At 40.7% G+C, this 14684-nt stretch overlaps 1 protein-coding gene across 4 annotated transcripts in view; it reads left to right on the top strand.

Annotated features, from left to right (window-relative positions):
• The window catches only part of PRICKLE1 (prickle planar cell polarity protein 1), a 66162-nt gene extending 54797 nt beyond the window's left edge, over positions 1–11365 (top strand). For all 4 annotated transcript variants that reach the window (XM_030015782.1, XM_030015785.1, XM_030015781.1 and 1 more), the window contains 7 exons: positions 1663–1842; positions 4153–4266; positions 5095–5232; positions 5723–5926; positions 6492–6678; positions 6822–7685; positions 9092–11365. In XM_030015782.1, the coding sequence (XP_029871642.1) occupies positions 1711–1842; positions 4153–4266; positions 5095–5232; positions 5723–5926; positions 6492–6678; positions 6822–7685; positions 9092–9948 (2496 nt within the window). In that variant the 5' untranslated portion in view covers positions 1663–1710 and the 3' untranslated portion in view covers positions 9949–11365. The remainder of the gene's footprint in view (positions 1–1662; positions 1843–4152; positions 4267–5094; positions 5233–5722; positions 5927–6491; positions 6679–6821; positions 7686–9091) is intronic.
• The last annotated feature ends 3319 nt before the right edge of the window (positions 11366–14684 follow it).

Raw genomic sequence — 14684 nt, 5'->3', positions numbered from 1 at the left:
TTTGTAGAAATAGCCTGTTCTCAAAGGGGAGGTTGGCAGGTTTGCTTGCCCCATCAAGTATTAAATGAATCTTTTACTACAGTGCAGCTATGCAGTGTAATAGAAGTGTGTTGGCATCTTAGCAGTGCACCAAAAATAGTGCGTATGTTTTTGAACCAGAAGTTTTTGGAGTAAAGTTAACAAGCTAATTTTTTTTGGAGCACTAGCCCAGTGGAAGAGTTAAGTAATCCCATCTCTTTTTATTGGGTGTGGGAATGTATAGACGTATTGAAAATGGGGATTGATAGACTGTGTAATACTGAATATCGTCATTTCACTGGGTTTGTAGCTTTGGATGCATGTGGCCACTTTTTATGGAGCAGGTTTGGGTTTATGTACTGAATCAACAGAGCCTGGCACTAACCAGTGCCTCATGCTTGAAGGAGGAGAAAGTCCTGTTGAGTAACTAGCAGAATACTTGGGTATGTGGTCTTAAATCTTTCTACCACCTGTGACCTAGCAGCAACTTATTTTCTCTAATATGGTGGTGATGAGACTGGCAATGTAATGTGGGACCCACCGGAAGTTTTTAGATTGCTCTCCCCTTTAAGACCCACCAGCAAGCTTATATGTCAAGGAGATTAAAATTTTCTACAGCTCGGATCTAGTACTGATGAAATGGCATCTGTGTTTAGATGCATAGGTGAAAGAATTGCCAAAAATGGGGAAGGCATAGCTGATGTGTAATGTGGTACTGTAAAAGCAAGCTTGTTTCTAACCCCAGTGGTCAGGATGTCTGTCGTGGTAGGGTACATCCTCTTTGCTTTTGATTATCTGTATTTCACTGAAATTCCTGGTCTGAATTTCCTAAGAACTTCTGCTAGAATTAATGTAAGATACTTATCTTAATAAGCTTTCTACTGCGGAACGCTACAGATGTTGGTGAGAGCCTTCTTTGCCAGTTGTGACTCAAAATGATCCCACTGATATTAAGCTTTGCAGGCTTCATGAATCAACAGAAGCATCTCCCTGTAGGGTTTTAAATTAACAGAACAATCATGATGTATTTTACAGAGCCTAATCTGGCCTAATTGGCTTTCAGATATTTAACTGGACCAACGCCCTTCCGCTCCGATACAGCTAAAACAGAGTTCTCAGAGGAATCCAGCAGACGCTCACTGCTCTGTGCCTACCTTGTGAAAAACAGGATGCTACTTGCACAACCGTCTTTTCGCAACAATTTCTTTAGTTTTTGACAAGCAGTTGTCATGTCTTTTGTGTTACTAGATTGGTGGTAGTAATGACTTCTGGAAGAGCTCGTGTTGAGCTTAAGAGCTCATTCCTTTTGTTGGTATCTGCTCAGTGAGTCTTTCCTAGGTACACCTACATATAACCTGTGATGTGAAACAAGCAGAAGTGTAAAAGATGACAAGCGTTAATATTGAAATACATTGTGGTTGCCAAACGTGGTAGTGTGTGTCTAGTTTTCTTTTTCTTGAGTAGTTTTATTTATATAGCTCTCTTAAGCACTTTTGAATTGCTTGTAGCAAGTTGTAATGATGCTTCAATCATTTATTGTTCTGGGCAACACAAGAAATACTGAACTGTTGTAAGATCATTTACACTGATAATTAGTTGTTGCATGTTCAAGTGTATTAAAGCTCTGCTAATCTCTTTCTCCAGATCAATTGCTTGATGAGGTGCAGCTGAAATATTTAACGCTTCACACTTATGCCACTGGAGATGGAGCCCAAAGCCAACAATCTCGTTTTCGGGTGTCAGCGAAGCTCAACATCAGACGATGACTCTGGCTGTGCCTTGGAAGAATATGCCTGGGTACCCCCAGGCCTCAGACCAGAGCAGGTATCAACTGTGCTTCTGCATTTTTAAAATAAGCCTTGTGAGGACTGTCTAAGGGAGTGATACGCTGCCTCTACAAGTCTAATTAAATTCTTATAATGTAGAAAACTTAAATTTGTCTAGAACTCTTCTTGTTTTGTTTCCTGTCCCAATGAGGCTGTGTTTAGGGAGCTTAAAATCCTCAACACCAAGGAGTTTTAGGTTCCAAAAAAAGGTTCCCAGTCAATATTTTTCAGCGAATGTGTGCCACAGAGGTATGTATTGTCAAGTCTAAAAGCAGCATAGAAATTTGCTTTCTCTTTGAAATATGTTATTAGGTTAAATTAAAGCTCATAGCATACCTTGTGGCATTGTGCTACTTGGCCAGTACCTCACTGCACTTGTCAAATGCCTAATTATTTAAAGAGTTGTACATCTAGAACATGTATGTTACTACAGCGCACATAAACGCAAGTGTTCTGTCACTGTGACAAGTAGTAATATATTTTACGCTTGTTTAAATAGTTGTATGCCTGCCATTTGTTCATGCCAGGATTTCTCTTGTACGATCTCTGGAGCTGAAACTCATGGGTTGGTTGGGCTGTTCCTTCCCCTCTCCACTTTCTTCTTTATAACATCACGGTAATGGAAATAAAAGTGAAATTACTGATGAGCAAGTTGCTGTGGGAGATCAAAATAAACCTCTCATGGTATTCATTTACTTGATAATATTGCTTGATTTATTGCTATATTTACTTGATGATTGTGCTGAAGCTGTGTACTCAGTAATATCCAGATCTCAGACTTGAGTGTTAAATGGACAGAGTGGCTTTGTAGCGTCTGCTAATGGAGGCAGAGCAAGCCTCCTTCAGCTGGCAAGCTAATACAGTCCACAGTTATAAAGGTGCAGAAGATGTCTCCTTTTTGCTATGCAGAGATTTTCTTAATCATGAATAAAGTTAACAAGTCAGCAGGAATGGCAAATAATGCGCTATTTTTAGGGAAACTCTTTTTATCGCTTACTTAAGCATATATAAGAATCCTGATGAATCAGACCTTAAGGCAAACAGCAAGCTAACGTTCTGCCAGCACAATTAAATGCCCTAAAATATCCTCATAATCCAGCTAGCTTAAACTCACTAAAGATTTTTTTCCCAAGAAGAATGACTTATTTTGAGAACAGTGCAATAAACTTGAGAAAAGGGCGTAAAGTACCTTTTAAAGCTTCACTTCTTACTGCATGTTGTTATCTTTTCCTGCAGCTTCTTGAAATACAGTCAGTAGTAAGTGGGCTTACAGTAGACTTCTGATGTTTAAATTTTGGTTAAATGAAGACCAAGTCATGTTTCGTACAGCCTTTCTCATATAATTTTGATTGCTTCCTGAGTCAAGTGACTGATTACTGCTTCTTTTTCATCTGTCTTGCACAGTAATAAGCTGTTGACCTGAGCATTATTTCAATCTGGATGGCAAGTAATATTTTTGCCAATAGTCAGCTCTTATTTACAGCCCCAGGCCTCGTGACAAGCTGGAAACTGCATAGGAAAAACAATAAATCTGTAGCTGTTCCACAAAAATATTTTTTGCCATTGGGCTTTGTCATAGTGTTCATTACAGCTTTCCTGTCATAATTTTCTTCTGAAAAAAAAGAAAAAAAAAAAAAAAAAGAGTGAAGATTGTTAGGTGTGTACACCTAATATTGATTTCTTTATCAAAAACATGCAGCCTGTGAAAATTTTGTAGTTAATTTGCATCTGATTGAAATGTGGCTGGATCCAGCCTCCTCCCAAGGGAAGGATGTTTCCACCTTCTTACCAAAGCCCACATGGAAGCAATGAAAGCTGATGCTTTGGGTGAACCTGATCAGCAGGAGACTACAAAACAGCTTTTGTCTCAACAATGTGTAAAATGCAGAGAGCAAATTAAATTTGTTTATATAGTGGCTGTTTTCTGGAAAGCTTCATGCCTTGTGTGGTAAATTGCAGAGGGGAAACTTGGAATTTCCACCGGGTTGTTGACCAGCCCTGAAGGGGGTGGGAATAATGAGAACATTAAATGTGCATAATTTATGATACCCCCCTAATTGTCACTGCAAATTGCATTCCAGAAAAGCAATTCAGCAGCTGGGTGCTAGTTTTATCAGAGACAATTCAGGTTTGCTGAGCTGGTTCATCTGGGTCTCGTATTTCCAGCAGAAACCCTGTCACAGGTCTAATGTAGCGTAACCTTCTTCCTTCGTAAACGAGACCCGGGATAAAACAGTAGCTGAAGGACGGTTGCGGTGCTTGGGTGATGTGTGTCCCTCGGTCTGAACTCTGCGTTCCTCCTGGTCAGGTCCAGCTGTATTTCGCCTGCTTGCCAGAGGAGAAGGTCCCTTACGTTAACAGCCCTGGAGAGAAACACCGAATTAAACAACTTCTCTATCAGCTGCCACCCCACGATAATGAGGTAAATACACAATTTAGGATGCACCGTCAGGGCTTAGGTCTCCCTGGCGGCTTTTACGTGGAGAATTGCCTACCCGTGTATTTATTACAGGCCTAAACTGTGGCATCTGACCTATAAAGCAGCACGGTGTGTACACTGAGTCCATTGTTTAGCTGTCCGGTTGGCTTGTGTGCAGATAAGAGCTGTCTGGAAGGACACTGCCTTTGCTTGTTAGGGAGGCTGGTGTCACTGCAATAAACTTAACACAAGTTGGTTTTATAGTGTTTGCAGCCACCCACCAATTACCAGGAACCTACAAATTCCTGGAATTGCATTGTAGCACACAAAAAGGATGCTTTGTGATAGTAAAAGGTTTGCATCTCAGATATGCAGTGTAATTTGGAGTAGAAGTGGAAATAACAAACAAGCTCTTTGTAAGGGAAGGGGGCGGGGGTGTCAATACTTAAGATCTTGTGTATACTGCAATACTTAGTTGTGGGCACTTAACCGTAAATCTAAAGGATAACGTTATGGCTGATTTAGGTCTGTTCCATTATTTTAGGATGGCAGCAGGTTTTGGTTTGGCTTTTTAAAATCTTATTTCTTGCCTAGACAACTTCTTAGTTTAGCATGGTGGGTTTTTTATCCTGTAATGCAAAATCTCTCTCCGTGCTACTTTTGTATTATGCCATATTAGCTAAATGTTAAGACGGTGGAGAAGACAAGTTGGAAAAGTTTAATGATTGCCAGCACACCTGATGAATTTCTTGCATATATGCACTTACTTATTAATCTGTTACTTTAAAAGCTCAGTACCTAAAATAAGTTCTCCTGCATTTTCACTGGAAGGTGAGATACTGCCAGTCTTTAAGTGAAGAAGAAAAGAAGGAACTGCAGATGTTCAGTTCTCAGCGCAAAAAGGAGGCACTTGGCCGGGGCACTATTAAACTACTCTCGAGAGCAGTGATGCATGCGGTTTGTGAACAGGTAATACTACTGGTGCCATAAGCCAACTAGCGGGCTGAATAACGTAAAACTTACGGTATCTCAATATTATGTGTAAGCTTATCTCTGTCTATGTTCGAACACCAAAAAAAAGAGTATTTTTGAAAATGCATGTAAATAGAAAGAAGGTAGTGCTTGCTTAAGCAAAACACAACCTTTGTACAGGGAATGAACTGAATCTTTGATATATTTCCTACCCAAAAAACCCTGTTGCTGACTCATACTAAAGTAATGACAGGTCAAAAACAGGCATATGCTTAAAAATTGTTATTATGTATAAAATAAACTTCTATTCACAAAAGGTTTGTTGATGCAGGGTTTGTCTAGACCAAAATTGAGAATATTTTTTTCCCTCTTGTCAGAATTTTGGACTAAAACCTGCATATTGGGTTTGGTGTTTTAATGTAGTTTAAATGCTAGAAGCTAGTAGTTTGGGATGGGAAGCGTGTTCACTTTCTGGTTTTGTTCCTAGTGTGGTACAAAAGTAAACGGCGGTGAAGTTGCAGTTTTTGCCTCAAGAGCTGGGCCTGGTGTGTGCTGGCATCCCTCGTGTTTTGTGTGCTTCACGTGTAACGAGCTGCTCGTTGACCTTATCTACTTCTACCAAGATGGGAAAATTCACTGTGGCAGGCACCATGCTGAACTTCTCAAACCTCGATGTTCAGCCTGCGATGAGGTAAATAATTCTCATTTTACAGCCAATCTACACTCCTGTTGTTAACAAACTGCATCACTTGGGCAATTACTAACTTCAGCTGCATTCGTTTAGGAAGTCAGGACTTGGCTACATACATATGTTTGAAGGCTGAGGTGTTTCATTTCTTGTCAAGTTGGCAATATTACAAGCAATGTGACGGTATTTAGAAAGCACGTGCTTGTTTGTATTTAGAACTGAATCTTGTAGATTGAATTAGAAAAAGGATCTGTACAAATACTCCAAAATATCATCCTGATAGCAGCTTCTCTAATGGTTGAGTTCTTATGTTCTCTTTTTTTTTTCTTTAAAAATTACAGTTTTTCTTTTTTGTTTGGTTTTTTGGGTTTTTTTTTGTTATAGAAAAGGTCAGAATGCTGCAGTTGCTGTGGGAGAGTGTTGTGTCTATCTTTGTATTCAAAAGGCAGCTAAATAAAAACAAATTTAGCATGCAAACTGCACAATTAGGGTATTTTGCATGCTTTAACAACTCCCAAGGTGAGGTTTTGGCCACTTAACTAAAAGTTTACTTTTTATCTCTGAAAAGATCATTTTTGCTGATGAGTGTACAGAAGCTGAGGGTCGCCACTGGCACATGAAGCACTTCTGTTGCCTCGAGTGTGAAACAATCCTGGGTGGACAGAGATATATCATGAAGGATGGGCGACCATTCTGCTGTAACTGTTTTGAATCTCTCTATGCGGAATACTGTGAGACCTGTGGGGAACACATTGGTAAGTATGTCCTTTTTAAGCATTAAACTTACTTATATATAAGGGAAAGCCAATTTATGAAATTATTTCACATTCCAGAAGTGTGGAATTCTGGAATTGATTTTTTTGAGAAACCCAAAGCATTGTTTTTTCTCCCTTTCCAGGTGTTGACCATGCTCAGATGACCTATGATGGACAGCACTGGCATGCCACAGAGACTTGCTTTTCTTGTGCTCAGTGCAAGACCTCTTTGCTTGGCTGCCCTTTCCTTCCAAAGCAAGGGCAGATTTACTGTTCAAAAACCTGCAGCTTGGGAGAGGATGTTCATGCCTCCGACTCTTCCGATTCTGCATTTCAGTCTGCTCGATCTAGAGATTCCAGGAGGAGCGTTCGCATGGGAAAAAGCAGCCGGTCAGCTGACCAGTGCCGCCAGTCTCTCCTCCTCTCACCAGCCCTCAATTACAAATTTCCTGGCCTTTCAGGCAATGCTGACGATACTCTTTCTCGTAAGCTGGATGACTTAAGCCTTTCAAGGGAAGAGGCAAGCTTTGTTAACGAAGACTTCTGGAAAGGAAGAGTAGAGCAGGAAATGCCTGAAGACCCTGAAGAATGGGCTGAACATGAAGACTACATGACTCAACTTCTTCTGAAGTTTGGTGATAAAAGCCTCTTCCAGCAGCCTGCTGAAGTAGACATTAGATCAAGCGAACACTGGATTTCTGACAGCATGGTCAAGAGCAAGTTGGACTTGAAAAAAAATAATCCAAGCCTAGCAAGTAAGAAGTATCAGTCAGACATGTACTGGGCCCAGTCACAAGATGGCTTGGGTGACTCTGCCTACGGCAGCCACCCAGGCCCTGCCAGCAGCAGGAAAATCCAGGAGCTAGACATGGAACATGGGGCGTCAGGATACAAACACGACCAAACTCCATGGTATGGAGGTTCACTTGAATGTTTGTCTGACCTGAAACAGCAAGAGCAAAGTGTTCGAGACTCAATGGATTCTTTGGCTTTGTCTAACATAACAGGTAATGGGGGAAAAAATGACTGGTTTTGATGGAGAGGTCAACCAAAGCATGCGTGTTGGAGTATTTTGAACTTTTCGTGTCTGTGATTTCTAAAAAGCTTTAGTAGCAAGAGATGCATGTAAAGTAGGCAATAGCTTTTATCAAGCACGTATTCTTCCACAAGATTACATTTCTGCTACTCAAATTCTATTTAAATTCTTCTCCTTTTCTTCTGAATTACCTTTCCTTTGCTTGTAACAAAAAAAAAATCCATAATGTTAAACAGAGTAAGAATGGTCTTGAACTATGCATTTGTTATATACAAACCACCGCTTTAAGCAAATGAAGATTTTTTTTTTCCATACCTTAAGTACAAGAAGTTGCATTACATACTAGGATAATATTAAAGATAATCTGCAAAACACTTTAGGTAATTTCCTGATTTGCTTGTAAAAATATGTAGAAAATCTGAAAGGATCATAAACTTCTTAGCCTTAGGAAATGAGGTTTATGAGATTATCTTTCTCCATTGACTAAGGAGAAACTGATAATCCACTTTTGTGAACCTCCATGTCAAACGTGATTGAAATTAGCCAAAGGGATAAAAGTCAGATATGCCAAGTGTGTGCATGCGTGCGTGTGTGTGTGCGTTAACCTTCCTTTCCTATTTCCCTACAAAAAACCCAAACCTGGGAGTTAGGTATGAGAGACCCATTTTAAAAGTTGTCCTATCCTCATCTCCATTCCTTTTTTTCTGTAACCTGAATTATTGTAGCTACTCGTGTAGCTCAGGCCTGACCCCATGCTGCATTGCCCAAGCAGTAATGAAGGAACTAATGAGGGGAGCTTGGTTCAGGGGGCACAGGAGGAGGAACTAGAGGTATTGCACCTGGGAAGGTCACAGGGAGAGGACATTGCTGTTGTGGGAGCGGAGGGTCATCGGACACAAACCGGGAGTAAACCAGGCGAGCTTACTGCTGATGGTTTTTGGAGGGTAAGGATCCTTCTTTGCGAGGCAGTAAGCCTAGCTTTCCTGTAGCAACAGCTGGAATACTGAATTAAGTGATACCAGAAACAAGAAATATTTAGCCTTAAAAATGGCAAGCATGGACTGTAGGATAATTTTAAATAATTCTTTTTTGTTAGAGGCTTAGCTGTATGCGTTTACAATTTTTTAACTCATTAAATTTCTTCCGCTCTTGATGTCCTAATGTTAGCTAATTCTTTGGTAATCAGAGCTAATACTTAAACATTTTAAGTCAAAACAAAGCTTGTTCTTCTGTGAAGCTAGTCCTTTTGGTAATAGTTCCAAAAACCACTCATAAGGTCTGCTTTACTGAAAAGAAATGTTTACTATTTTGTTACAATACTTATCTCTCTGATAGTCCTCTCATTTTCTTTTCCTCCTGTCTCCATTCCCACCACAGGGGCTTCAATGGATGGAGAAGGCAAGCCACGGCCATCTCTCTACTCTTTGCAAACTTTCCAAGAACTGGAGGTAGAGGACTGTGAGAAGATGAGCAACATGGGAACTCTGAATTCTTCAATGCTCCACCGGAGCACAGAGTCCTTGAAGAGCCTGAGCTCAGAGTTGTGTCAGGAAAAGGTCTTGCCAGAGGAAAAGCCAGTGCATATGCCTGTACTGAGAAGATCTAAATCCCAGTCTAGACCGCAGCAAGTGAAGTTTTCGGATGACGTTATTGATAATGGAAGTTATGAGAATGTTGAAATACGTCAGCCTCCAATGAGTGAAAGGACACGTAGGCGCGTTTACCATTTTGAAGAGCGTGGAAATCGGCCTTCTCATCATCGTAGAAGAAGTAGGAAGTCTCGTTCAGATAATGCACTTAACTTGGCCACAGAAAGAAGATGCTCTCCAAGAGAGAGATTTCGTTATTACTCCCCTCAGGATCATGAAAAATTTATTCAGAATAGAAGCTCACGTGAGATTCGGGCATATATTCAAAATGCGGAGCTGTATGGACAATATGCCCATACTAGGTCTGATTATGCACTGCGGAATCAGGTGGTTGATAAATTTTTTGGATTGTATGGTGAGGAAGATGACTCCTGGTGTTCAACTTCATCCTCGTCATCTGATTCTGAAGAGGAAGGATATTTTCTAGGACAGCCAATTCCACAGCCACGATCACTGAGATATCCGTACTATACAGATGACCTTTCTGGGCCAACTACTGCGTTATCTAGTTCTCAGTTTGGACAAAGGACAACCAAATCAAAGAAGAAGAGGGGACACAAAGGAAAAAATTGCATCATTTCTTAATTTGTTTTTAACAGTTGGGAAGACCAGTCAACTCTGTAGCTCCAGTCTGAACCACATCTTTTTATATTAATAATTGTACTTAGGCAAGTTGCTAAGGTTCTTAATGCTTTGCCAGTGTAAATGATAAACCTGCCAGAGTTTACATTGTACAAGTAACATTCAGAAATGTCACCATGCCGAATGATGATCTGCTCAGATATTGCTAGGTTTACATAATATGTTTCAGCTGTCAAAATACTGTTATTGCAGTTCTCAGTACAGATGTTTTGTAGACATCTTATTTTATGCTCGCTATTCACCTATGTTGAATTATCTGAGAGAAGGGATTCAACAAAGATCAATAAATACAATTGTCAGTCCTGTGCTGTAGCTATACCCACGCAGGGTGATCTTTGACTTTTTCCTCTTAACCACCAAGAAAAAGAAGGCTCTGTACTGTGCCCTTTCTTCATTGATAAAGCTCGCTCTTCCTCCTTGAAGTTTCCTTACAAAAACTGGAATTTTTTTTTTTATTTGGGAAAATGCTTCTTTTCCAAAGAGTCCACTATTAAGGAGGCAAAAATCAGAATGTGGGAACTGAAATGCTTGAGGCCTTGATGTATCCTAAAGCAGCAGTAAATGGTTTATGTTTAACTTTCATGTTTTCCCTTCCGCAGCTTTTTAAGAATGCCATCCCTTTGTAAGGGTTGGGGGTTTTTTGTGCCTGTTTAAAGGAAGATATTAATTCAGCTGCTGGAATTGGATTTAGCTGCCAATGAGCGATGATGGGTTTTAGGCCGTGCCCCCCACCCCCCAGCAGTGAAGAGAGAGAGGTACAACTGCTGGAGTCCTTTGCTCAGGCATGTAACCCCATTTAAGTCAATGAATCTACTTACGTAACAAATACTTTCATAAGGGCTTAAAGGATTAGGCTCCAGAATTGTGTCTTTTCAAATGCATTATCCAGGTTTTAAAATGTATTAGCTGCAATTCTAAATCAAAAAACATTGATATTTATAATGTAGTATTTCATAGGCTTAAATGTATTCATAATTTAACAGTGCAAATACTAATGTACATATTGTACAGTTAAAATTTTAAAAGCTGAATATTTTTATATCCCTGAATTTGAAGAAGTTTGTTACAATATCAAACTAGATTTGTTAGGGATTTAACAGCAGCATTATGGATGAAATATTGCTTGTATTTTAGTCAGGGGTTTTAAGTTGAAAAATATTGAAAAATGTTTAGTGCAAAACAGCTTAATTTTGTCTACTAGGTATTAAAAGCTCTGTATGCATGGTGGGGCTATGTAAATACTCTCTACACTATGGCCCTCTTAATCTTGCAAGTGTTATTTATGGGTCAAGCAAAATGTAAACTATATAAATGTAAAAACCACACAAGCCTGGAATATATCAGTACAACAAATATGCAACTCCTGTGGTTGTGGATTTTTTTTTTTTTAAATTATTGTTCCACTCCTTGTCCAAAAATAGTTTCTGAAGTTCACTTACATAAAGGAAGAGAAATGCTGGGTGGTTGTAGAAGGCAAGCTGGCAAAAACCTTAAAGCAGTAGGTAATCCCAGAAGTTGCCTTGAACTCGTATGTGGAGTAGGAGCTATTTTAAGTTACAATAAACTTCTTCCATTTTTTTAGATAAAGGGCAGAAATCTGTTACTTGAATTAACAGTGACATCCACCAATTAAGATAGTAAGTGCTAAAGCCATTGGCTTTCTGACCACCTGAAGAAAGGTAATTAATGAAACAACAGATGCTTCTTACTAAAAAAGCCTGGCAAATTGAACTAAGCTTGCCCTTCTTGAGGATGTAGAAGTTTGGAAATAAAAGCAGCTAGAAGAAAGGGAGGGAATGGACACACACGAGTATTGGCTTACATCAAAGAAAATGAAGCTATTGCTAAGGCTAAATCAAACTAGCAGTTACTTGCTTGTATTTTTCAGGGTAAAATAAGCAAACGATCCTTTACTCCCAGAGGTGGTATTCACCATATAAGTCACTCTTCTAGTACAAACAAGTCTTGTGTACATAAAAGCTGATCAAAGTAATACCGTGCTATGTCGCGTGGGCCAACGGGCGGCTCGTGGGATGCTTCCAGCTGGCGGGCTGCTGTGGTGGCTCAGGCAGCGTTTGCTTTCCTAGCAGCCAAATGCCTGTTGTGCTTAAGTATCTTACAACCCCCAGACTGCCAGGACTTCCAGGACTTGAGGAGAGATGCTGACTTGTTAATACTTTGCCCAGGATGCTCAAACAACGATTGGGACCTTCCATTCTTACCTGCATTTCCAAATACGGGGAACCAGGATCGTCAGAAACGAAACGCTCTGTCTGCTTGCTACTGCCGTGTCCTTTTTGGAGCAAGTAACTGTCTCGCGGAGAAATGTCTCCACCGATAGTTCTGATCTTACACCATCTCCTGAGATACAGCGTATGTACTCTCCCAAGGTGTAATGTCTTAGGGAGCGTTAGATAGAAGTTCTCCACAGATTGTTAGTTGCTTCCTAATACTTTCTTGTTTAAAAAAAAAACAACAACAACCAACTGTTCAACACAGATCTCTAAACTGCATCATTTACAAACTATCTTCAGAGTTAACTTTCACATTACCTCCCTCGAAAGCTCAAACTAAATCTCTTCCCCATGCCCTTACGCAAAACCCAAGGATAACTTAGGGCTAAAGGTGTCATTGCTGGGGCACTGTGAACTCCCTGCTCCCGCAGAGGCTCGGGGTACTTCAAAATGAGTGATGTAAGTAATGACACTTCCCACCACCACCGTTTATAGCGTTATTTCTCAGCTGGAAGCTTTGGCAGCGGATAGAGACCTCTCCTTGTACTCAGTTTTACTCAGAAAAAAAGTGAGAGGCACGTTTGTCCGTGCAAACAACAGTGCTTGTACGTAGTGCTGCTCTCCTGCTGAACAGCAGCAATTCTTCCAGCCCGAGGCAGGAGCTCTGACCTGTTTCCCCTCAAGACCAGGCTCAGCCGAGGAAGGTACGGTTGCACAGCACGATGCCTAGGGGAGCAGTGCTCCAGCGTTGTTGCCTTCCAGTGGTTAAGCAGCTTGTTCAGAGCTAGTTTAGATATTTTCTAATGCTCTGAGGCACATACTTCTCCCTTACCTACGCTGGGGTGCAGGACCACAAGTCATTACCAGCATTAAAAAACATTTAGAAAGCTTTGTTTTGCTGCAGAATGGACTGCTAAGAGACATTCATGTCACAGGAATAATAACAGGTACTTGTAAGCACACTTAATGAAAGACGAGCCAACTTGTATTTTTATCCACTTTAAAAATTAGACACTAAGTTTAAAGATGGCTATACAACTTTTAGTTTTTTCAGCTTGACATAAACAATTTCTACTTCATTATTTTTGATACTTCTTGTGAGAAGTGTTTCTAATTGATTCTTCCGCCTTCATATATGAAGAGAATGGTACGGGATACAGCATCTGCTACCAGCACAAGACTCAGATACAGTCACCAAAGCTGTAAATTCTGTTTTGTGTTATTAGAAGTAGCACCTATATTCCAAGTGGAGCTTATACCGTGGTAGGCACCTAAGCATCACACAGCTGCTCACTCACTACCTGCCCAGTGCGATGGGGGTCTCTCATCTCAGAAGGGTTAAAGTAAGAAAACTCGTGGGTTGAGATAAAGACAGTTTAATAAGTAAAAAAAACCAAAACAAACCAAAAAAAAAGCCCTAAGTGATAAAAAAAAAAAAACAACCAGTTGCTCTCCATCAGCCAACCAATACCTAGCTAGTCCCTGAGCAACAGCAGCCCTGACAAACTTCTCCAATCTCAGCCATTTTATTGCTGAGCACCACGTCCTATGGTCTGGGATCTCCCTTGGGTCAGTCGGGGTCGGCTGTCCCGGCTGTGTCCCCCCCAACCCCTTGTGCCCCCCCCAGCCCCCTCGCTGGTGGGGTGGGGGGAGAAGCAGAAAAGCCCTTGGCTCTGGGTGAGCACTGCTCAGCGGTGACGGAAACATCCCTGGGTTATCAGCACTGCTTTCAGCACAAATCCAAAGCACAGCCCCATACCAGCTGCTATGAAAAAAATTAACTGTATCCCAGCCAAAACCAGCACAACCTTCATGATGGTGAGAAATACTAGGGCCACACGTTATCCTCATCAGAAGAGGAAACCTTGCACAGAAAACGGGGTCACAAGTTCCTGCATCCTTCTCCAATACAAGGCATTAGCTCCTTTCGTATCCGTAGTGGTTTTATCGCTGATTTTCAAGCTAACTGCTTTACGTTGTCACTCAAAGCTGCCAACTCACCCAGTGGGGTTACAGATCCATTCAGAACCGCTCCGGCCTCGGCAGGTAGCACTGAATTTCCACGCTCCTTTCCTTCCTTTTCCTCTTCCCTTTTTATTCTTTTAAGGGTATCTGCACATTAACAAGTGCTAGGAGTCAGTTTTGTTTTCAGGAGCTCTGAAGGTGACAAAGAAAAGAAATTCCTCCAGCACAGCACCTGGTTCCTTCCACCAAGGTTCTTCCTACCCCTTCCCAGGAGTCCCATCGAGGCTGGCCACGAGAGCAAGGACAACTTTTTACACTGATACAAAATAAATCCAAAGTATACGTTTGCTTCTACAGGAAGCAAGACTAAAAGCCATGTTTCTTGCTTAAATTAAGGGACTGGCATAATATTTTACTTATGTTGACAGAAAACCTACATCACAAAAGGTGAAATGTGAACATTCAACATAACAAGTATTA

This window comes from Aquila chrysaetos, chromosome 5 (assembly GCF_900496995.4).
Source record: "Aquila chrysaetos chrysaetos chromosome 5, bAquChr1.4, whole genome shotgun sequence".
Classification (NCBI taxonomy): Eukaryota; Metazoa; Chordata; class Aves; order Accipitriformes; family Accipitridae; genus Aquila; species Aquila chrysaetos.
This window is presented reverse-complemented; position numbering and strand designations above follow the sequence as displayed.